General features: G+C 35.2%; 11 protein-coding genes across 11 annotated transcripts; 2 read left to right on the plus strand and 9 right to left on the minus strand. All coding sequences in view use genetic code 12, as the record gives it.

Moving 5' to 3' along the window:
* Positions 1 to 225: 225 nt before the first annotated feature.
* Positions 226 to 2,710, plus strand: SPAPADRAFT_69796 (uncharacterized protein; the record flags this gene model as incomplete). Its single annotated transcript, XM_007372959.1, has 1 exon — positions 226 to 2,710. The coding sequence occupies one exon, from the start codon at positions 670 to 672 to the stop codon at positions 2,134 to 2,136; it is 1,467 nt and encodes a 488-aa protein (XP_007373021.1).
* Positions 1,051 to 2,688, minus strand: SPAPADRAFT_58828 (translation machinery-associated protein 20; the record flags this gene model as incomplete). Its single annotated transcript, XM_007372960.1, has 1 exon — positions 1,051 to 2,688. The coding sequence occupies one exon, from the start codon at positions 2,667 to 2,669 to the stop codon at positions 2,127 to 2,129; it is 543 nt and encodes a 180-aa protein (XP_007373022.1).
* Positions 2,711 to 3,792: 1,082 nt separating the features above from the next.
* MPH1 (3'-5' DNA helicase) lies at positions 3,793 to 7,248 on the minus strand (the record flags this gene model as incomplete). The annotated part of the gene is made up of 1 exon (XM_007372961.1): positions 3,793 to 7,248. The coding sequence occupies one exon, from the start codon at positions 7,246 to 7,248 to the stop codon at positions 3,793 to 3,795; it is 3,456 nt and encodes a 1,151-aa protein (XP_007373023.1).
* A 367-nt stretch (positions 7,249 to 7,615) lies between these two features.
* SPAPADRAFT_132696 (RNA-binding GTPase) lies at positions 7,616 to 9,160 on the minus strand (the record flags this gene model as incomplete). The annotated part of the gene is made up of 1 exon (XM_007372962.1): positions 7,616 to 9,160. The coding sequence occupies one exon, from the start codon at positions 9,158 to 9,160 to the stop codon at positions 7,616 to 7,618; it is 1,545 nt and encodes a 514-aa protein (XP_007373024.1).
* A 233-nt stretch (positions 9,161 to 9,393) lies between these two features.
* Positions 9,394 to 9,870, minus strand: SPAPADRAFT_58831 (uncharacterized protein; the record flags this gene model as incomplete). The annotated part of the gene is made up of 1 exon (XM_007372963.1): positions 9,394 to 9,870. The coding sequence occupies one exon, from the start codon at positions 9,833 to 9,835 to the stop codon at positions 9,524 to 9,526; it is 312 nt and encodes a 103-aa protein (XP_007373025.1).
* A 295-nt stretch (positions 9,871 to 10,165) lies between these two features.
* On the minus strand, positions 10,166 to 10,984 carry SPAPADRAFT_48593 (uncharacterized protein; the record flags this gene model as incomplete). The annotated part of the gene is made up of 1 exon (XM_007372964.1): positions 10,166 to 10,984. The coding sequence occupies one exon, from the start codon at positions 10,982 to 10,984 to the stop codon at positions 10,166 to 10,168; it is 819 nt and encodes a 272-aa protein (XP_007373026.1).
* An 832-nt stretch (positions 10,985 to 11,816) lies between these two features.
* SPAPADRAFT_69800 (apyrase) lies at positions 11,817 to 13,870 on the minus strand (the record flags this gene model as incomplete). The annotated part of the gene is made up of 1 exon (XM_007372965.1): positions 11,817 to 13,870. One exon carries the CDS (start codon positions 13,827 to 13,829, stop codon positions 11,817 to 11,819), a length of 2,013 nt encoding a protein of 670 aa, XP_007373027.1.
* Positions 13,871 to 14,224: 354 nt separating this feature from the next.
* On the plus strand, positions 14,225 to 15,529 carry SPAPADRAFT_133116 (uncharacterized protein; the record flags this gene model as incomplete). Its single annotated transcript, XM_007372966.1, has 1 exon — positions 14,225 to 15,529. One exon carries the CDS (start codon positions 14,225 to 14,227, stop codon positions 15,527 to 15,529), a length of 1,305 nt encoding a protein of 434 aa, XP_007373028.1.
* Positions 15,530 to 15,615: 86 nt separating this feature from the next.
* SPAPADRAFT_58832 (uncharacterized protein) lies at positions 15,616 to 16,860 on the minus strand (the record flags this gene model as incomplete). The annotated part of the gene is made up of 1 exon (XM_007372967.1): positions 15,616 to 16,860. A coding segment is annotated over one exon (1,245 nt), but the record flags the coding sequence as incomplete, so codon positions are not given.
* Positions 16,861 to 17,652: 792 nt separating this feature from the next.
* On the minus strand, positions 17,653 to 18,306 carry SPAPADRAFT_131355 (uncharacterized protein; the record flags this gene model as incomplete). The annotated part of the gene is made up of 1 exon (XM_007372968.1): positions 17,653 to 18,306. A coding segment is annotated over one exon (654 nt), but the record flags the coding sequence as incomplete, so codon positions are not given.
* Positions 18,307 to 19,082: 776 nt separating this feature from the next.
* On the minus strand, positions 19,083 to 22,871 carry SEC3 (GTP-Rho binding exocyst subunit; the record flags this gene model as incomplete). The annotated part of the gene is made up of 1 exon (XM_007372969.1): positions 19,083 to 22,871. The coding sequence occupies one exon, from the start codon at positions 22,869 to 22,871 to the stop codon at positions 19,083 to 19,085; it is 3,789 nt and encodes a 1,262-aa protein (XP_007373031.1).
* Between the last annotated feature and the right edge of the window lie 100 nt (positions 22,872 to 22,971).

Here is a 22,971-nt window from a genome sequence, read left to right on the forward strand (position 1 = left end):
TGTCTATGGGTGCAAATACAAAAACAAATCAAAAATCTCCTCACGATGCGGCTTTTCTCAGAATAGAAACAAAAATCTTAACACATGTTTTCGTACTGCTTGAGATGACTTATAAATAAAGTGTGCTCTACTATTGGAAATTGCTTAGGTATGGATAAATCCAAGATAGAAGTAAATATTAAAAAACAAATCCATTTATTTGTAATTGATTATTTTAACCACAATCAGGTTATATTGTTATAACCACTTTTTGGTGTATTACCCATTGATTCCATCACATTATTGATGTTGTTAACCATTTAAACCCCAATTTGGAGTCAGAAATTGTGGTTTTTGGTAAACTTAATACTTTATTATCTGTGAATCAGGTTGCCCAATGGTACTACAGGAATCAAGTCCCTTCGATTGATTTTTAGCCTATGGATTAATCATTTCTCATACTTTTGCAAAACCTACTTTTCTTCATGGATCAATTAAATGTTCCTATTCTTGGTAGTTGTAAAGAAAGGATGTGACGTAAGTAACATTACTGAAGTTTCCAAGTACTAAGCTAAATCATATCACGTGCGTGTTGCTAAAATTTCTTACTGCTACAAAAAAAAACTCGCCTCAGAACAGATATTGCCGTTTCTTACTACAGAAAGCTTAAAGAAGAAAGATGTCAACAACATGAATTATTCAGAGTATGATCGTATTTCAACAATTGATAATAAGTTGGCCACCGTGCGATATATTGGAACAATACCACAATGGGGTGATACACTTGCTTTAGGATTGGAATGGGATGAAGCAACACGAGGTAAGAATAATGGGGAAGTCAACGGAATAACCTATTTTACACCGACAGTTCCCAATTCAGTTACATTTATAAAGTCAACCAATAAGAAACTAGTTCATAAGTGCAAATCATTTGTTCAAATTATCAAGGAAAAGTACTTGGATGCTGAATATATTGAAGCAGACATTCAATTTGGTAGTAAGACAGTCGAGGAATTTGGTTGGGAGAAGTTAAACAAGTTTCAATCAAATTTGTCAAATTTAACATCACTTACTTTAGATTTTCATTTGATTAATCGGGCTGATTATGACAAATCAATATTTACCAATCTTGGAAATTTAACTCACCTTGAATTGAGTTTTAATTTGTTTAATGATATCACCGAAGTTTGGAAAATTGTCGATTTGCTACCTGGGTTACGTGAACTTAATTTAAACGGTAATAGATTTTATAAGTTTAGTCCCACAAATACTCATAACTTGAAAGTACTAAAACTTTCGAGCACGTTGGTAACAGTTGCTAATTTAAATGAACATATTCTTCCCAAATTTCCTAAATTGACTGAGCTTTATATATCAGGAAATAACTATACAAACGAAGATATCAATAATTTAAATCTACCTGCACAATTGGAAGTACTAGACGTTTCATATAACCAGTTAACTATTTTTCCCAAGGTTAATATTTCATCACTTAACTTAAGTCACAATAATATTTCAGACTATTCAAACGTGTCACAATTGAATATCACAAGTCTTGATTTACGAAATAACCAGATAATGCTGTACAGTTTTATTGATTGGTTGTCAGAAGCTGCACCTAATTTACAAATTCTCCGTATAAACCATAATCCGTTGTTTCAAGATATAGACATAATGACAACTCAATTAATAGCCAGGTTTTATTGTCAAGACTATCATGCGATTCCTCATACTAAACTATACAAATTGAACGGAAGTTTGTTGACTAATGACGAAATTGAAAATTCTGAATTGTATTTCATATCAAAAGTACAAATGGGTGAGTACCAAATTGACAAAAGGGCTAAGAAATGGTTATACTTGCTAGACAAGTATAAGCCTAAACCTACTACAATCAACATACAACCAGATTGGATTAGCTTGACTATAAATATACCAAACAAAGATCCTGTACAAAGATTGTTCCTACTTAACAATTCAATATTAAGAATAAAGGGTATTATATCCAAGTTATACTTGGACAACATGTCAATATTACAGTTTAAATTGTACTATTATATTGATACCTCAATTAAACAAGAACTAAAAGACTACCTATCTATATTAGATACATACAGTCTTTCACCTAGTCAAAACATATATATAGATTATTCTTGATGATTCCATAATCCATCACCTAAATAATGTACTAATTCAATACCAATCCCCTTATTCTTTGTCTTTATATCATCAATACTCATTAATAATTTCCCAATAGCCAATGCATTTTCCTTACCTTCAGCATAAACAGTGACAATTGCATCCTTTTCCATGTTTTCTTCAGGTAATTTAGCACCAGGACTAGTTAACCCAGGACACATAATATTTGCACCACTCAAGATGAATTTGATTGCACCACGGTCAACTTGAACACGAGGGAAACAATCAGGGTATTTGTGAACGGTGGTTAAACTTGGTACCAATTCATCGTTATATTGTTGAAACATGACAATTTCATTGTCAACACAGTACAATTGAATCTTTTCTTCACATTTTATAGAGACCACCTGGGATTTCTTCGGTATTAAATTGTCAATAGCTGGTTCAAGCTGTGGATATAATTGAACGAGGTTGGACTTGAGTCCTCTCTGAACTGAGGATTTGATGTTTGAACGGGAGTGAATGTCTTCCTTGGTGAACTTCTTGAACATTGTGTGATGATTGTGTGGTGAAGAACAGTTAACTAGTAATTGGAGAAAAAAAAATTTTTTTTCTCTTATGGTCTGTACTTGGTTAAATCTACAGGTAAATTTACACTGATTCTACAAGACTACAATGTAATGATTTATAATTACAATAACATCATCCGGACAAGCCTTGATGGTATCGCACTCAAAAGAAATCGTTATATTAATCTGGCCTCTTACTTTAATAGAATGTGTAGCTAAACTACACTTGAAAGTTAAAGCATCCAGCTCAAGATTTAATCATTGAAAACTAAACCGAGCGAGGCAGAAGGCGTGGGTAATGGGGTTGGGATTCATATCCATAAATTTGGATATTTATCATCCGAAGTGGAAAGTAATGGAGTGCCTCTCCATCCAAATCTGCGGTCAAATCTCAACTCTAAGAAGTAACAACTTAAGCAGGAACTCAATTTGGATAACTTCTGGGCTGATTTGATCAAAGTAATTCCCATTTAACTATGATAATGACCCCTCATGACCCAATTAAAAAAGAATGTTTGATCAACTTGACTAATACCTTCAAAGAAGTGTACCAGTGCAAGTCCAACCCCCAAGATGCATACAAAATTGTATACACACAATGTAAAACAGTTCCAAAAATTCTCTAAATATCACAAATGTAATATCCAGAAGTTGTCAGGTTTATAGTTTTCAACCAGCAAAAACATGATCTCGGACTGAATCCTCACTGATACACGTAATGCCCCTGCATAAAGATAAAGAACAAGAATAAGAACAACTTCAAAGTTTTGCTGCTGGTTCAAAATTTATACCAGAGGGAAAAAAAATTTTTTTTTTCAAATTATTAAACCGGGTAACACTAACATCAAATCTATCCTAGTATGGTCAATCTATTACAAGATCTTTTGCCTATATATAAAATTTGCAGCTATCTATATTCAAAAGTTACCGCCAAAGCCTAACTACAGAAAAATCAGCCGCATAACAATACCTGAGATTTGAAAAGTGTAACTAATTTAGCGCTTACAAGACAATGTAGTGTCCTATAGACAAGATTCCACTAGAAAAGAATCAAGAGTTCTTTAAATAGCTTTCTCATTAGTTTTATCCATTAAAAGACTATAAATTAATCATAAACTATAGACGACAAATCAAAAGACGAATCATCAGTACCATCTTCTCCAGGTTTCTCCAATATACCACGATTCAAATAATCAATTAACTTTTCTGTATTCAAACTATGTGGAATTTTCCCGTGGTTTTTCTTCTTACCTTTTAAACCATCAAACGGATCATAAAATTGAACAGTTTGGCTAGGGTCAACTGGAACATAGTAATTGGTATATAATTGCATTCGTTGGTCTTCAGTTAGTAATCCTTCACTATCCAGACTAAATTCGTAGATTGAACTATTATGACTTTTCTGTTCTATATCATAGTGTTTATTAACTCTACTTTGGTTGATTACCACAGTATCGTGCCCAGAATCATGAACTGAAATTGTCAGTTTGTCTGGTTCCAGCTCCACATCGATTGAATAATCATTTGTTTGATCTTGTTCTAATTCATGCTTCACACATACTTGACTATCTGGTGTGTAATTAGGCAAATCAATATCGTCCAATACTATAGGAGCCGATCGAGTACCGCTATGATCCCTGTTAATGTCCTCATGGGTAGCAGCAAGCTGGGATTGCCGATTCTTTAACTGATCAAGGATATTTACTCTTGTTCTCTTCAAACCTAATGTTTTCTTTGGCCTTCCAATTTCAGAATGAGGATTGAAACTCAGGGGAATATTGAAATTCAGTTCTGAAATTTTAGTTAACATTTTCGCTTTTTCAACCGGTATACTAGTAACAGGTGGCGGGGAAGCTGTGTGGTCATTAGGAACCACCACTGCTCGCTTGACACCTAAAGATTTAGGCTTTGGTTTTGGAGACAGTGGAACCAATGGCGTTGGTTCTCTGGTAGATTCAGATACTTCTGATTCATCATCCAGACTAAATGAGAAATCATCATCGAGATCAATAGGAATCGAACCCAGCTCCAGTTTGGACGAGACAGGAAATTCTGAAACTAATGATGAGGCCGGTGTGTTTAAATCTTTGTGAATTGATAGCTCGTTATCACTATCCGAGGAAACTTGTTTCTTTTTACTTGAATCCAGTTTACTGACAGCTTTTGAAGCTATTGGTATATCCTCATCACTTTTTAAATCAATAACTTGCCTTTTATTCGGTGAATCCGAAGCTTGCGGGTTTGAATGTTGACGAGATGTTGAGGAAATTGGGATATCATCATTGCTATCGGAGTCAACAACTTTTAGCTTCCTTGAACTAGTACTAGAACGAACTAACGATGGATTTGCAATAATCGGCAAGTCATCATCATCAGAGGAATCGAGAAAAGAATCTAAAATGTCACGCTCTCGTTTCTTTTCTACTTCATCACCACTTTTTTTGATCATATTAGTAACACTTTGAAATCCAGTCTCAACATTATCGGGCATAAAGAACTTTTTCTTAGAAGCTAGTGGTTTCTTGGTCAGTTTCTTCTTCTTTTGACTTCCACCCAACATATACTGAGTGGCAATACGAATAATTTCATCTTCATCGTCTTCACTCTTTAATTCAATATTTTCATCGGGAATCTCAATAAACTGTTCAACAACCTTGGGCGTATATATGTCGGGAATGATTCTATTTCGGGAACATAATGTAATTAAATCACCTTTTTGTATATGTTGTTGGATATATTCATACCCTGCCATGGCTTTATCAAATTTTAATTCTTCATTACTAGAAAAGAGGAGGACGACCTTACCATCACGTTTACGACCAGTTCTACCCATTCTTTGAATGTTCTTGATGGGTGACGAAGTTGAATCGTAACATATAATCAAATCAACTTCACCAATATCCAACCCTTCTTCACCAATAGATGTAGCAACTAAGATATTGTAGGCACCCGCTTTGAATTTCTTAATGATTTCTTTTTGTAACTTTTGGTTCATCCCTTTTATCTGTGCATCTTCTGAACTTGTCCTAGTAGAATCGCGAACATCATCATCGCCATCATGAGCTCGCTTCTTTGATTTACCTTTTGTCTTTGACTTTGTTTCATCGAATCTTTCCTTTTCCTTAGATTGACCGATGAAAATATGCGGTTTAAGATTAGTTTCCGTCCTTTCGATACATTGAACGATTTCCAACGCTGATTCACGATATTCGGTAAATATGATAACCCTTGAATCAGAAGATACGCCATCGGCAAAGAAATCAGTTAATTCGTCCATCAATGTTTCAATCTTAGGGTGACTGTATCCTTTCCCTTTTAGTACCTCATCCAGCCGTTTTAAAACTTGCTTGATTTCATCACTGAAGTAGAAATCAGAATTGATTTGACTCTTTGACTTTTTACCTTTAAATTCATTATACTTTTCATTGAAGTAAGTGTAGAATGAACGAACACCATAGATGTTAAGTCTTCTATAACATTGCCCTACTACTCCTAATAGTTGGAGCATGTAAAAATTTGACCATTTTAGCCCACTGGGCATGGTTCTATTCATAGTGACTTTTCTTGACGCTTCCATACACTGGAAATGATTTATCCGAGTAGGATCAGTAATATCAAAAACCCCCCGTTCATTAGCTGACTTCAATACTGGAGAAATAGCTGTAGCAAGTAACCCAATCAATTCTTGAATTTCCGAAGACGCATTGACTGTCCTTTTCACGATTTGTTTCCGTTTCATGTATTTGGTAATATCTATTGCATGTTCTGTTCTAACTTCAACTTTTGAAATCTTTAAATTGTCAATAATGTCCTGGACACCTTCGACATCACCTGCTGGAGTGGCAGTCAATGCCAAGATCCTGAATGAATTATTGAAACGGGATAAGAATTTGACCACGTTATTGTACGAGTAGTTTCCTCGTGCTCTATGGGCTTCATCAATAACCAAAAGCACAACAGATTTCGGATTTAGTATACCTCGAGCCAAATCGTTTTCCACTACCTGAGGCGTAGTAAAGAACACCTGACGCGTGTCCCATATTTCCTCCCTATTCTTTCTCGTTTTATCCAACAAGATTGCCACTTTTGAACTAGGTATACCTGTAATTGAACAACAGGCTTTGATTTGTTGGGCTACCAATGGACGCGTTGGAGCCATAAATATAATTTTGGACTGAGGAAACCATCGTAGGAAATTCAACATTACTGTAGATGCAATAAAGGTTTTACCTAAACCGGTAGGTAATGCCACGAGTAAATTATCATAGAATGCACGTTGGACTATATTATATTGATAGTCACGGATTTGAAAATTGGTAGGGTAGATGTATGTTTTTAAGTTTTCATAATCTATGGGATGGTGACTGGGGATATTCACTGGTATTGGTTTAGGTAGTTGTTGTACTGATGTGATTGTAGGGACAATGTTGCCATCAAGGGTTCTTTGCCGCTTCAGTGACACGCCGTTTTGGAGAATCTGTTGCAATTCAGGATCCTCTTCTTCGTCATCAAAGGCCCAATCGTCATCGTCTTCTTCATCATGTATCGGTATAACTGGCATTAACGAATGTTGTACGTTGTGTGTAACCAAAGCTAGCAACTTGGCAGCAAAATAAAGCAAAACAAAATAAAAATAAAAATAAAAAAAAAAAGTTTAAACGCGTATCTAAACATCATCACAAGCCAAACAGCCAACGCACCAAAATGAGCTCTGAAGATCCATATGACGTGCTAACTCAGGGTGTAAACTTACTTAGACAGCCATTGAATGATCTTCTCAGAAAACACGAGGAATTTATGGTGCAAAACCTAAGTATTGTCAACAACCTATCTACAGTTCCCAAGTTAACTCAAGAAATCGAACAAGCAAAGGAGAAGCAATAAGCTACTTGCATTATGTATATAGTCTATTTTACAGTTAATACACACTAATTAAGACCAAAGTTATCACCCAATAAACCATCCAAGTCAAATTCTTTAGCCCAAGTTTGGACAATGGTAGTTTGTTCAACCTTTGGTGGTTCCTTTTCTCCTCTTAATGAACTCTTTGGGGCATCCAAATCAACTTCTTCAGCAGTGGTCTTAGAAGCCTTTGGTAAAGTCCAACCAATGATTCTACCATCTCTCCAATCATTCAATACGGACATAGCAGCAGATTCCATGTTTGGTACACCGCCTCTGCCTAATCTACCTTTAGTTCTAGCAATGTGAATCAAGAAATGCTTGGTGAATTCTTCAAAATCTCCTGAAGGTAATGGAGGTAATTGATAGTAATTCTTTAAACCATCGGCCATTTCGGGGTTATTAGAGAATTTCTTTAATAACATTTGAATTGAAGGAATTGGATCAATAATTTGCTTTGGAGGTATAGCAGATAACAAGGCCAATTTAGCCATTTGTTGGGTCTTGCTAAGTTTCTTGGTGTTTATTATTTCATCCGGAAAAACAATACCTGGAGAATCCAAGATCTTCAACTTGTTATCAATCTTAACTTCTCTCATACTGGTGGTTACACCAGCTTGATTACCAACAGGACAGGCCTTGGCACTTCCACCGTGTCTATTAGTCAATGCATTGATTATACTGGATTTACCAACGTTAGGGTATCCAATGACACCAACAATAATTGATCTTTTCAAGTTGGATTTGCTAGCATAACTCTTTAATGCTTTTAATAAGGAATCGGAGGTCATGGAGTTGGTCAAGTTTTTGTTAAATGAGGTCGAGTTAGTAGCGCCTGGAGCAGCCTTAATAGGAACAGTTGGGAATGAAGACTTTAAAAAGTCAAGCCATTGGTTCAAGACATTGGTTGGAATTAAATCAACTTTATTCAACACGAGAATCAAACGCTTACCTGGGTTTTGTAACACAGCTTGTTCAACCTTTCTCGATCTGGTCAGTTCTGGATCTCTGGCATCCAATACATATAAAATAACATCGGCTGCTTCAACAACAGTTTTGAAAATCTTGTCATATGCTTTACGAGATTTATCCAAGTCTCCAGTATCTTCATCGTCATCAAATTCAATGTCGTATTCAACATCTTCATCGGAATCAACCATGTTGTCATCTTCACCTTCAAAGTCATCACCGTCGTATTCCTTAGCTGCCTGCTGGGCAGATTCTAACAATGCAGCCAATCCACCTTCTTCAGATTCATCGTCATCCTGTTCCATATCGTCATCGACAATTTCTCCCCTAGCCAAAGCGGCTTCCTTTTCTTGTTGTCTTTGAAGCTTCAACTGTTCTTTTCTTTCTCTTTCCAATCTTCTACCTTCTTCTAATTCAGTTATAATCTTGTCCTTGTATGGGAAACTGGCAGGGATACCTGGGTCTTTCTTGTGTCTGGATTTCCATGTTATATCTTTCTTGGCCATTTTTCTATTCTTTCTTTGTTGGGCAGCGGCCTTCTTCTTGATACCTTCTCTCATTCGAGTAGATACTCTTTTAGATGTTGGTTTCTTAACTCTCATACTGATTGATGTCTACTAGTTTACTTCCTAGTCTATTGATCTGTTGTAAAAAAAAAATAAAAAATAGTGAAATAATTTTCTTTTTCTGAGAAGAGCTGAGACTGCCTCAGTGAGAAGCAAATTTGGGCGATGAGGGGGGGAGAGAAAAAAAAACCAAGTGCGAACGAGCAGACAAAAACTTGACCAGGCTGACAGGTTGACAGGTTTAGGATTAAAGGAAGGAACTATGCAAAGATGGAACCTAACTTAATATGTTATTTCAACTGTTTATCTCACTACATTCTCTTTGTTAAACTCGTTTCTATTATCACCAACCCAATATATTATAATAATACAAATCGTAAAGACATCAGTTCTATAACCCTAACACTTCTTATAGAGTTCATAAGGATTAAAGTAATCAATATCAAACAGACAACAAACTTTTGAGCGGTACACCTTACATCCACTTTCTTTAGCTTGTAATAACCTCGTAGCTGAACTAACTAACAGGATATAATTTAACTTGCCAGACTCAGCGTATATTGACCAATATACTTTACCGTCATCATCCTTAATTTCAATTATATTGTAATTAGAAATCGATTCAAGCAGGTTTATGCCTTTAATTAACTCTATGAGGTCACGTTCCAGTTCTATATCAGCAGTAGTTGAAAATACTTTTACGTTCATCATGGTTTTCTTCTTTAGTGTAGTAAAAACTTGTTTTTTAGTTCATTTAAAGAAGAGGAGAAGTAGAAGTAGAAACGGAACTTTTTACAATTACCCACCTTTCTTTTAATCTTTGTTTATTCCACCACTCACTGTGGGAAAACGATCTCGGAAACGTTCCCGCGCACTCCATTGCTGCATTAGGAAGCGCATGCCCTCGGGTATTCATTTTGTTCCGGATAAACAAAATTAAATTACCTCGTATCTAAGCATCCATGCAGGATAGGACTAGGAGGGGGAGAGGGAGGGGATCTACACTCGCCCAGATTACAAGTTCTATTATATCTATCAAGACTACTTATCATCATAAAACGAATCTCTATCTTCTTCTTCGTCGTCTGCACTCTCATCCTCAATACGAGGGTAATATTTAATCCCGTGGTCTTGCTTATTGTTCTTAATCCAGGATGGATTCAGATATCCAATATGCTCGTCGTCGTTGTCATCTTCATCAGAATCACTGTCGCTGTCATTATCCTGTCCGAAAATTTGAACAAAATCCTCTTCGATTACTGAGGGCCCTTTTATAATTGATGTAAGCATTCCTTTTGGCTTTGTAACTTCTATTTCAACGGCCTTGACCGGTTTCACGGGCTTGATTAAGACTTGTCCAGTTATAGGGCCAACATTATTGTTAGCTGTCACTTTTCCATTTGCAGCAGCGGTATGTTTGTCAATATCTACTTTCCCATTTGTAGGTCCAACTTTTTGAACTTGTGCAGGAGAGACAGGAATAACACCTGGTGTGGATCCAGTAGCCGGTACAATCTGTGGAGTAGCCCCGGGAGTAATCACATCCGGACGACTAGCATGCACGGGAAATCGAGGATTGTATTGATATAGGTTGGCCGGATTATCAGTATAACTAGCATATGCATCAGGATTAGGATTAGTTTCTTGAATCTGTTTTGTCAAAATTCGATTAAGTAGCTTTTGTTTCACGGTGGTTTTGAAATTGTTCTTAACTTCTGGAATTTTGTATAATGTATATTCGGCAACGCTTCTTATATCGTCTGGTGACAACACTATTTCAATCGAGTCTTTGAACGGTTGAAGTGGGAGAGGAATACTCGAGCCAAATGACGAAAGTAGTAGCAAATGTAATATCTTCATTGAAAGGTACAACTAATAGATACAAGATGAAGATCTGGAATCTCTTTTTTTATTTTTTTATTTTTTTTTTTTTTGTTCACTATCTATTTTTATTTATATTTTGCAATCGTTCATTCCGGCATTACTAAGTTTGTGAATGCATCATACCATATAATTCACTTAATGTAGCAGGATACACGTTAGAATGCAATCTAGACTAGAGCATATCTTGATCTTATTGCACAATCTGTCCTACCCGGCTGCAAAATTTACGGAAAAAATTTCCCTCATTTTGTAATGCTACTGTTGAGTGCGATAAATACTGTCGAGCCGCACAACCGAAAGAAGAAGCAAGGGAAACATGTGAAGTACAATTCTTTCATGTATGTAGTGGTTGACCCCAATACCCGTAAGTTAGATATTCTCATCTCAATTATGAGGGAATGTATATAGATTCAGTAACACGTTAGAGGAGCTTACGCCGAGAGCTTGATATAGGACTTTTCCGACAATCGAATAAGGTGCTCAATTGTGATCAATTTATCGTGCAAATTCCGTATATAAAAGACCCTAAAATGTAATAAAAAACAAGGAAATTCTATTTTTTTAATAGTAATGGGATTCTTCACAATGTTTTAGAAATGTGGAAAGCAGCAAAAACGTGTTTCAGTCTCTAATTTTTATGTTTTGTGAAAGCGTCATTATTTTACTTTATCAGAGCTATAGAATGATAGCAACTGTCGTAAACTAGCCGAGTTAAGAAGAAATGCTACAAGTTATTTGTGTACGCGACAGCTACAATATAACCCGAATATATATATATATATATATATTTATATTATTGTCTCTATAGCTAATCCATAGCACTCTTTGCTCTTGGGAGTGATGAACTACTAGATAATCTCGGAAGTGATTCTCTACTTTCAGAAAACAATCCGTTGCCATTCTTAGTTATGAATGGTTTGTTCATAAAATTAGGTACTCTAGTATTATTCTGGTCTTGTTCCAGTTCTTCATTTAAAGCAAGAGCCAGTCGAGTTCTTAATATAGAAGCGTGTTGATTTGCTTCTGATTGTGGCTTAACTGGCTTTTGTGAGGAGTCTCCTAACCCTTCCTCCAAGTTTATTTGCTCAATTTCTTCATATGATGTCCAGTTTCGTAAATAGTCACCAATATAAGGGATTTTGGAACTTATGGAGTTTATCAGTTTACGAACTGAGATAGGCATGTGCAATCTCCGAAGCTTGTATCCCCATTTTCCAAAATGCGATCTCCCAAAATGATACAAAAAGAACAACAACAATAATACAAATATAATTGAGTAGATCAAACTACCATATCCACTCTCATCATCATCATCACTATCATAATCACTGGATGAACTCTTGGAACTGATACCTCCAGGGACAAAAGACTTCCGGGAAATTTCGCTGGGGTAAATACCTATTTCTAGAGAATCCTTTGAATCTGCTGGTGGTATTTGAGAAGTGGCAAAGAGTAAGATCTTACCCAATGTCCATGATAATTCTTCACCTTCTATAGAATTTGCAGATTTAAAAGGAACAGGTACTTTAGTAATATCATGGTCTTTAACGGTAGCTCTTTTGACTTCTTCTTCAAATCCCAATCTTGGCAAATCAAATCCATCATGCAATATATTCATAACCCAGTTGGCTTTAAAACAGGCATCCTTCAAAAACTTATCCGGATCGAGATTTGAGTATTGTCCCGCTTCAGAATTTTTCAAGATTTGTCCCCAATCACTTTCACAATATTCCTTGACCTTCTGGTTAAAAATCTTGAAATTATATTCACCCCCACTTTGGAAAATATCATTGGCAGTATACCAATATTCGGAAATCCCAATAAACTTATCCTTCTCGAAATTAAGTTTAGGTCCATGAATCCCATTAAACAAACAAGGCTCATCTTGACAGGGAATTGCCTTCATTAACAATGGATATATTGTTCTAGTACACATTTCATAATTCCCGACCCCAACAATCTTGTATCGTTTTCCATCAAGGCCATACTCGGCAGTTGCACCTTTGGGCAAACAGGGATCGTTAATTTCGTTGCTAGTTTGCTCATTGACAATCGACAAGTTAATTAACTGGTTCAAGAATCTCTTTCTTGCTTCGTTAGCTCCAAATCCCAACCATGTGGCTACAAACACATCCCAGGACTGAGTTTGTCCATTGACATTTCTCAAGGTGACTTTTGCTAAATCTTCGGCATGTTTCTTGATTTGTTCTGGTGATGAAGGAACAAAGGCAATTTGAGTTGAGGCGCCTCCCATGTCCATGAAACCAATAGATTGGTGGGATTTCAAGGTTTCATCATAATTATTAAACTGCCCCATTAAGTAATTTAGGCCTAGCCATCCGTATATACCTTCTGTTGATCCGTCAATGATCTGCACAAAATTGCTACAATCTGGTAAATAAAAGTTTGTGTTTTTCTTAATGCTTGAACAGGTTTCTTTTAATATCTTATTTTGAGTAGTTTTAGGTAATAGTCTCATACCAGCAGTACTCAATACAAACACGGGAGTCTCGCCATGCTTATCAGCAGGAATTATTCCCTCAGCGAATTTCATCAACTCAGAATAATGCTTACTCCATATCTCTTTGATTTTCAGGTTTGTGTTATATGTAGAAATACCCGGCGAGATCTTTTTAGTCCAATTAGGTTCTTGGATTATCTTGGGTGGTGATTGAAGTACAGATTGTGATTTCAGTTTAAGTAATGTTTTGGGATCGGACCACTTGTATATCTGGATACGAGATCCCGATGAACCGGAATCAATGACTATCCCATACTTGTCATTCTTATCATTAAGCGCAATTGCCCTTTCTTCTGCCATATTCAATATGGGCGGTGTATGCTTTCTCAGCTAATTGTTGACACGAATCACGTCAAAAAAAAAATACTGCTTTAGAAAAGTGCGGTGAAATTTAACCCACGATTCACCAAATTTGGTTGTTACTACCAAACAATATTTTAACAGTTAGTTCAAATCTGATTACAAGTTTAGAATACAGATGGAAGCTGGTCCAGATAGAGCCATTGATGTCAATACTTTCTACTAGTACAAGATCTGTAGAGGAATTACCAAGTAAGATCTGTCTCCACACTACCGAACCAACACTAAAATTACCCCCTCCGCGCTACCAACGTTCCATGCGGCTGGTTGCAGAAAATCAACACAATTTCTTAATCTTAAATACAACTGACTCTTCCCTTTTAGAATAAGAGTCAATGATTATCTTACCCAATACCCCTCCTTTACCATCGCCATTACCACCACAATCAAACCTAAATCCATCATTGTTGACATCCAGAACAGCATTACAAGTTGCCAATTTGAATAGTTACAATGACTCTATAAGATATGCCGTTGATTTACAGCATTACTTACAGTCCTTAATTCACTGGGTCAAAGAAACTACCAATTCTCAAGAGCTTAATAAGTTAGTTGATTATGCTTCTCTGCGTGAAATATGCCTTGGTATTCCCTGGACCAATACGTTACAAAGCGACAATTCCAAACGAGAGAAATTGAACCAGCTCTTGAAGTCTAGTTCTAAAATACCATGGAGTTTACTCAATGAGATAGAAATGGTATTAGCATCGATATCATTAATATACATTCGAATTGGGTCTGATTTAACCAGTGAAACAATCGAAGTTGAAGCTGATCCTAAGTCCCTCTCTGAATACAACGAGAAATGGAAACAAGTGGTCAACTTCTACAAAACTTCCATATCGTATACCATGTTTGCCAACAAGATCAAACAACTCGAGAAAGAAGGTCCAATAAATGGTGTAATGTTTACATTCATTGAGAAAATAAGTGACATCTGTATCCAAATGTCAATATTATCCAAGTCATGTTGGATAAATCGATGTTCTGGAAACCCAGCTACTTCCAATAATGGTACTTTGTCTCGAGTAGCAATTTACGTCTTGAATGAATTGAAAAACGCAAAGAATATAGTGTCGAGTTTGGGTACTAATATAACTCTTGATTATCGACTTTGGAATGATTATTTAAGTATAATCGAAAAGTACGTTAGTGCATACGCTGGAATGTTCCTATCCATAGAGAATTACCAACAGGATAAACTTGGAGATGCTATAGGATTAATCCATTTCAGTTTACTTTGTTTACAAAGCAAGAAAAATATTGACAATTCTGATTCGAAAAAGTTCATTGCCAAGTTGAAATCAAAAGTGGTGATAAAAAAGAATGAGCATATTCTTAATAACCTAAATTCAATATCTACTTTAAACATCAATAGATCAGCATTCAACGACAAGTCTGGCGTTATTCTAAATGATTTATCGTACTTATTTGAACAATTAATAGGATTAAATCTCAAATTCACCAAAGAAAACAATAATTTGAAATTTGATAGGATTGTTAGCTGGAAAGATATTAGCCAAGACTCAAAATGGCCGCTAGGAACAAAGATCCCTGTATCCAATATAAAACCATATGAACCATTCACTGTGGAACAGGAAGATAACAACAGGTATATAGGTAAAGGTGCATATTACTAAACTTGTCGACTAATATAAGAACAATTCCATTAATAAACATTATATAAAAGAAGCAAAAATACGAAGCAAATGAAAGGACCACGATTCTAAATGTAGTACATGGTATTTTTAATAGAAGTAGCAACATTACTTCCAAGCTTCGCCTTGGCCTTTTCAATTGCAGTTTGACGACCTCTTTCCCTTTCAATTCCACCAATATAACATCTACCTCTAGTACATAATAAATCAGCATAATAAGCAGCAGGAACAGTTTTGATACTCTTAGTAGCTCTACCAAAAGTATGACACAAATTATAAGTGATGGTTTGAATTTCATCCGAACCATAACCATTTTCATCATGCAAAACATAATAATGGGCAGGAATACCACATCCTTGTAATGCTTGTTGTGATTGAATATAAAAATCAAAGAAAGCTGGAGAACAAATATCTCTATCGACAGTAGTGCCAGGAGTAACGTTATCATTAGAAGTAACAGCAACCTTCTTTTCATTAGCATCAACTCCATTTTCTTCAAGTGGGATGAATCTAGTATGATGTCTCTTGACAACAACTAAAAAGGTAAGTTTTGGAGAATATTTAGGTTTATTCTTGCTCTTACCAAATTGAACAAATGCAGCTTTAATTTGAGGCAATTCATCCTTTAACACGGTATAATATTGACCTTCAGAAACACCATCACGATAAAATAAGATTTTGGATGGCAACTTGCCAACCTTGATATAGAAGTTTTCAAGACGTTCAAGAACCATTCCCTTCATTTCAGAAATAACTTCTTGACCTCCAGACTGGATTCTAATTGAACCAGGGAATTTATTGAAGATGCCATCTTCACTACCAACGACAGATGCAATGGAAACCAGTTCCTCTTTTGAAGTAGTATTGGTTGGGTGAGTAACATCAGCACCTAAAATGAAAACTGGTACCTTTTGAGCATCAAAAAGACCCTTAGAATGAGCAGCGGACAATCTATGGTTAGACCCACCTAATTTCAAATTAATCTTCATGGCAATTTGAGAATAACAACCAATATCAAACTTATTTGAACCACGTAATTTCTTTGTGAAAATATTGAAAACAACGCATGTATTAGCAACACCAACTTTCAAATCACCAACTCGTTTAACAGCACGATATAACATGGTATCCTTCTTAGGTAGAATAATGATTAAATAATCACATTTATCGCCACCTTTAGCTTTAGTAAAAACCGTACATAACGCACTTTCCAATGCAGACTGGTCTTGAACCAGTTTGTGATCCACATCAATAGAATATTTCTTAAAGCCATCACGGACATTAACACCTAATCTATGAACTTCACCCAAGAAAGCTTCAGAAGCAGCATGCAACTCACCAAGACCTCTTTCAATAAATCTATTCTTTAAAAGAACAATACCAAACATAAAAGGTTTAGCTTTAACTGGATCAATAAATTTAACTTTTTCAAGATTCCAATTACCTTTCTTCTTTTCAGATCTCCCATCATGTTCCTTTTCAGCAAAGGTAATCCTTTTATTTTCACCATACTCAAGAACAGGTGCAGATAAGACTCTTGAAGGAACCACCGTAAAATTTTGATCGATCTTACCAAAGTCAACACTTTTAAATAAACGCTTGTTCTCTTCACTAATCAATCGAGCTTTGGCCATTGGTTTAGTCGAAGTGATTCTAATTAAATTTCTGGTATCATACACTTCACCTTTATACTCTTGTTGTGGTAAAATATAAGCAACTTCCATAGGTAAATAGGCATCACCACCAATTCCAAGTAAAGGAAGATTGGCAAATTTTAGATTGACTTTCCATTTTTCTTTGAAGTATTGCTTCACAGTAACCAATTTCCCATCTTCATCTTTGAACTTCAAGGTTTCAGCGGTATCCTTAAAGTTGAAACCTTGAATAGCTTTACCGTTTCTTCTATTAAGGTAACTGCGGTAAACTTTAACACCTTTAACAAATGATTGAGCCCGTTTAATATCATTGGAATTAGGGATATTCCTGATTTGAAGGAAGTCTTGAATCAAGTCAATTACATTCATTGGTGATCCATCACGTTTATTAGACTTGTAAAAAATAGCTGGAGTTGGATTAAGATTTAATCTAACTTTATCAAATGAACATCTAATTGATGCAAAAGTACCCATTGTAATAAACAACCCCTTTTGGAAATCGTGTTGTTCTGACTTTTTATCAAAGATGAAAAATTTATTAGATCCCAACCCAACAACATTTTGATCTTGTAAAGCTTTACTACCAATAACTGCAAGTAATGCATTAGTGTATTCTTGAATTTCATTAAAATCACGGGTGTAAGTACGCAATTGAACATAATCAAGTAAATCCTTAAAATTCAACTCTTTGATATATTGAACTTTAACAGCAACACCATCAGCAACAGGGTATAGAACTACATCTTCAATTGGCAAAGGTAAAGTTGAGTATAAGGTATTTTTGTCTCTATAGAAGATCTGGGAACGCTTACTCTTGAATGGTTCAGCTTCCAAGATTTTAGCTACAGCACTTTTAAGCTTCAATTTAGTGGCAACCTTCAGTTGTAAATCAACATGATAAGAGAATAATCTTAATTCTTTAACATGGTAATTAAAGAAGTTAACACCCACATTAGTAGGAATTCCAACAGAACCATAGGAGGGTCTAAGTAAAATTTGGTGATCATCTTCCTTAATTTTGGCAGCGTGTTTCTTCTTAAATTTTGCAATAGTAGATAAAGCATCAGTGTTTTCCACCTTTTTGGCGAACTGAGGACCAGACATATTGATGCCTATATCTTAAAGGAAAGGTATCACTTACAAAAAAAGGAGCAATGGAAAATAGAAAGACTTGGTTGTAAATAAGGAGTTCAATAATTTTTTGTTCTCCAGATTTGACGTTTCTAAACATTTACGATAAGGGGTGATGTGTTATTAAACGGAAAAAACTGTACCAAAAAAACAACAACATTAAAATATCATGCATGCTCTGACGAAACAGATCTAGTGTTAGCACCTCTAAGATGGTATGGTTAGTATCAATCCAAATATATATAATCTAAACCTAATAAGACATAAAAGTTAACCAGTAGGTATGAACATCTTCTCAAGTGTAACCGTAATTCTGTCAGGATAGGTCTTGATCCAATATACGTGGGCTGACTTAGTTCTAGGCTGCAAAAGCCTATGTAGTTAAGCAATATTTCGCATTTGAGTTTATATTACCTGTGCTATTATATCTATTTTTAACCTAGAGGTTAGTGCCATGTAGTAAGAATAAGCGCGATGATACCCTACAATCCATGATATGTGACTTTTTTTTAGATTATTAGACGAACTAATATGCATAGTTGGGAAGACTACTGTAACAAGAAACCGACTGCCAAAAAAAAAAAGACACATGCGTAAAGTTTAACCTTGTTTTTATGTACATACAAGTACGACATAATTCACTCAGTTAACTATAATAATACTACAGCATAGATGCCCATATTAAAAACACCCTTTCTTTGACTAGAATATCTATTGCAATTTTGTACACAGTAATCTAATGATTCCTTCTAACGAATAGATTTAAATACCTGGTGGATCTCTTGCTTTGTAACATTGTAATCAAACTCTTTATCAAAATCACGTCTTAATATAACACTTAATCTTGTAAAATAATCGTTGAAAACCTTCTCCATATCTTGCCATAATTTATCAACTAAATCCTTTTCAAACATATTAGTACCAGTGATGAAATGTTTTTCAAATTTCTTGTTTATCTCCAGAGCTTTAATATTAATATCTTTAATCGTATAGCTTGCCAACATTGATTTGACATACTTCTTGTTATATTTGCTAGTATGCAACTTCTCCAAAGCTTCATAATTATTAATAAATTCAACCAATTTACCAATATTCTTCTTTAATTGTTTTTGGAAATAAACATCTTCAACCTTGTTGAATTCTGCGGTCAAGTTGTCATATAATTTTTTATTAGCAGAATTTGTCAACTTAAAATCTCTGAACTGCTCCAAGATAAAGTAAATATTTTGGAGAATACTAACGTTCCTATATTCTCGTTCTTTATCATCAAGATCATGATTTTTCAATAATGGATCTTCTCTCATAAACAAATTCATCAATGCATCAGAAATTTCAATATAGGCACTATCAATCATATCTTTAACCTTTGAACCTCTAATATCTTGATTGTCAATAGAACTTTCGGTAATCAATAAGAAATAATTGACATTTCGAATTGATTGCAAAATACCACATTTTGCAACAATGATAGAATTGTTTAATAGTTCAATTTGTGACTTAACAAACTTGGTCCAATTATTGGAATATTTATCATATGCCTTCTTAAGGAAATTAACCAAGAGGAAATCTTGATTCTTGGGTGGTATACTAGACATCAAATGGTCCAAATAAAGCAATATAACTGGGATGTTTAACCCTGAAGGATTCACCTTCTTCATGAAGATATTAATATAATTACCAAAGATAAAAGACATGTTACTAATCAAATCATTTGAGGTATAATTCTTGGTAGCATTGGCTTCCTCAATATTTGGCATTTCTTGTAATAGCTTGGTTCTTTGTTTAAACAGGTTGCTTTCAATATAATCACCAAACTCTAAACTTTGTTGAACTTCATAATGGAAAAAAGTCCCAATAAAATATTGAACAAATGTAATCAATGATTGTGATTCTTCAATTAAATTGTTAACCAATTTAGGATCATCAATAGAGTTATGTTGGTTAGGCGTTGGGGATGCCATCTTCTTCATAGATTCAATCTTGGCATCATTCGATGCAGATAAGTGTAAACTTCCAAATTTCCCCACTTTTCTTGAAAGTCTTAAAGTTCTTGATTTCTTTAATGGGATATCCTCACTTGAATTTGAAAATGATCCTCCAGATAAATCAAAAGCACTGGAATTTAGAGATTCACGGACTGACAGAGTAGTATCATGTTGTCTCAGTTGGATTGAAATCATGTGTGCCAATTTTGCTCGGATTAAATTATCGAAAAATCCACTAAATGAAGAATTGAAATAACGAATCAATTCTTGAAATTTAAACATGTCAACTTCTTTGATAAAATAGGTGATTCCACTATAGATTAATAACTTGTTTAATGCAGGGAACATTGTATTACCATTGAATCTTTCCAAGTTAGTACATCCATCAATTATACGTTTGAACTCATTCTTGATAAAACTGGAGAAATTCTCAATAAATGTGGTATTAACTGTATTGTACCTTGATTGGTATTGTTTCAATGAAGTCATAGCACTTAAATTACCTTCAGTGGTATCGGAACGAATAGTAGCAATAGCATTATAGAAAGCTAATAACTTAGCTTCTAAAGGTTCAAGCATATTCAATCTATCGAAATGTCTAAATTGCGAAATATCATCCAAATCACTAGGATCAACACTAACTTTATCCAAGATTGTTTTCAAATCATTAAACAATAACTTCTTATTAATAAACTTTACTTGTAAACCATGTGATTTCTGGTCAATTAAATCAACTTCAGGAGCCAATATTTTGAAGTCAACTTCCATTTTTTGTAAAATTTCATTCAAATGTTCAACTTCTTCTAATGATCTAGTAACATCATTGGTCAGACTATTATCTCCTAAATCAATCTTGGTCAATTCCTTCACTGTTGCTTGTTTAACATTAGTTAATTCTACGGATATTTGTTTGATTAATGAACTAGCTGGGTTTTTAAAAGACCAACCAATATCATCATAAGTTTCATCCACTTCAGGATCATTATCAATTCTAGATACGTCAAGTTTTTCATTAGATTTCTTGACTATATTTAATCCAGAAGTTATTGGAGCTACATCTGAATTAAGATCGGAATCATCTGCAGGAGTTTCAATGCTAAATGAAGGAGGCTCTGTGAAGGTATCACGAGCTTCTTCTTTACTTAATGAAATATGTGAATTCAACATGTCATTAAGCTCTTGTATTGAGGAATCCATTCTACTACCTTCTAATTTAGTCGACTCCTCAATAATAGAAGAAGCACGAGCAGAGGGAATATCCCGATTCAGTGATCCTTTCAAAGATCGTTTTCTAACTGATATTGGTTCTTCTTTATGATCACTATCACTTTCGTCAGTAATTTCTTCAATACCAAAATCAGGAGATTTAGGTGGTTGGGGAATATTATCGGTAAACTCCTTCAACTGTTCCTGGGCAATAGATTGTTCCGAAACAATTGATTGACGTTCACCCATTTGTTCTTGCAATCTCATTCCTGCTTCAGCTATTCCTTCCACTTCCACTAGTGGTACCGAACCTCTTTTTGGATCTAAAGATTTACTTGATCCAGTATATTGCTTATATGGAGATCCAGAAGTTCTTGATCCACCAGGAGTTCTTGAACCTCCAGGAGTTTGTGTATCTTTAGGCCCAAAAACAAAACTCTGGTCATCAGTAGTATCGTTGAGTCCATATATCGAGGTCTTTTGATGAAGCGAATAATTGGCATGTTTGAAAGAATCATGGGATTCCCTACTTTCATGTTTTTTAAGCTCGGTCGAGTCTAATGTAGAGCGCGGTTGACTTCCTGGCCGATCCAGTTGCAATACTCTCATCGGTTTGATCGGTAATTGGCCATTTGAAGTGAAATCAATATCATTATACAACCCAGCCGGTTTTTGTTGTTGTTGTTGTGGTGGTGGTGGTGGTAATTGCTGTTGTTGCTGTTGCTGTTGCTGCTGTTGTTGGGGTGGAGGAGTTTGCTGCACTTGTCTAGGTTGCTGCTGTGGTTGAGAATGTACTGAAGTTGGCGTGCTAGTACCAGGGGGTTGTAGAGGAAGTCTCAATTCTTGTAAAGTCAACCCTTCAAGGATAGGATATCTATGCATATAATTCCCATAAGCTTGAGTAAGGTAACGGCAAAACTTAGTTACCCTTTCTTCACCTTCATCAGATTTCCAATAGTAAGTTTTATTCAATTGAAGAATCATTCCTTCCCGGCCGTGACGTTTTATCGCTTTTAATTCATTCAAATCCCAAGTTCTACCGATTTGATATACTTTCTTTTCTTCATGAAGCTTCCCCTTTTGAAGAAGAGCAGTTCCATCATGCTTACTGGCTAAAACCAAGATTCTTGGTTTTACCATACCAACAGTGGACGCATTTGCTGGCGGTGGGTTTGATGGAAATGACGCATATTCCAATACATCAATATGTGTCTGATAAGTCACATCCTTCACTTGTTTGCCTTTTACCTTGATTAGTTTACTATAACATTCGTTATTGATTTTATCGGCCTCAAATCTTCGTTTAGGGTCATCACGACGTCCACCACTGGCTCTATGTGGTTGCATAGTGGCTGTCAATTTACTTGTTTAGTTTTTCTAGGACTCAGGTATCAGCCAGTAAATAATGCCAATTAATTGATTCTAATTGACTATAGTATATTATATA

Source organism: Spathaspora passalidarum (assembly GCF_000223485.1).
Source record: "Spathaspora passalidarum NRRL Y-27907 unplaced genomic scaffold SPAPAscaffold_1, whole genome shotgun sequence".
NCBI classification, from domain to species: Eukaryota; Fungi; Ascomycota; class Pichiomycetes; order Serinales; family Debaryomycetaceae; genus Spathaspora; species Spathaspora passalidarum.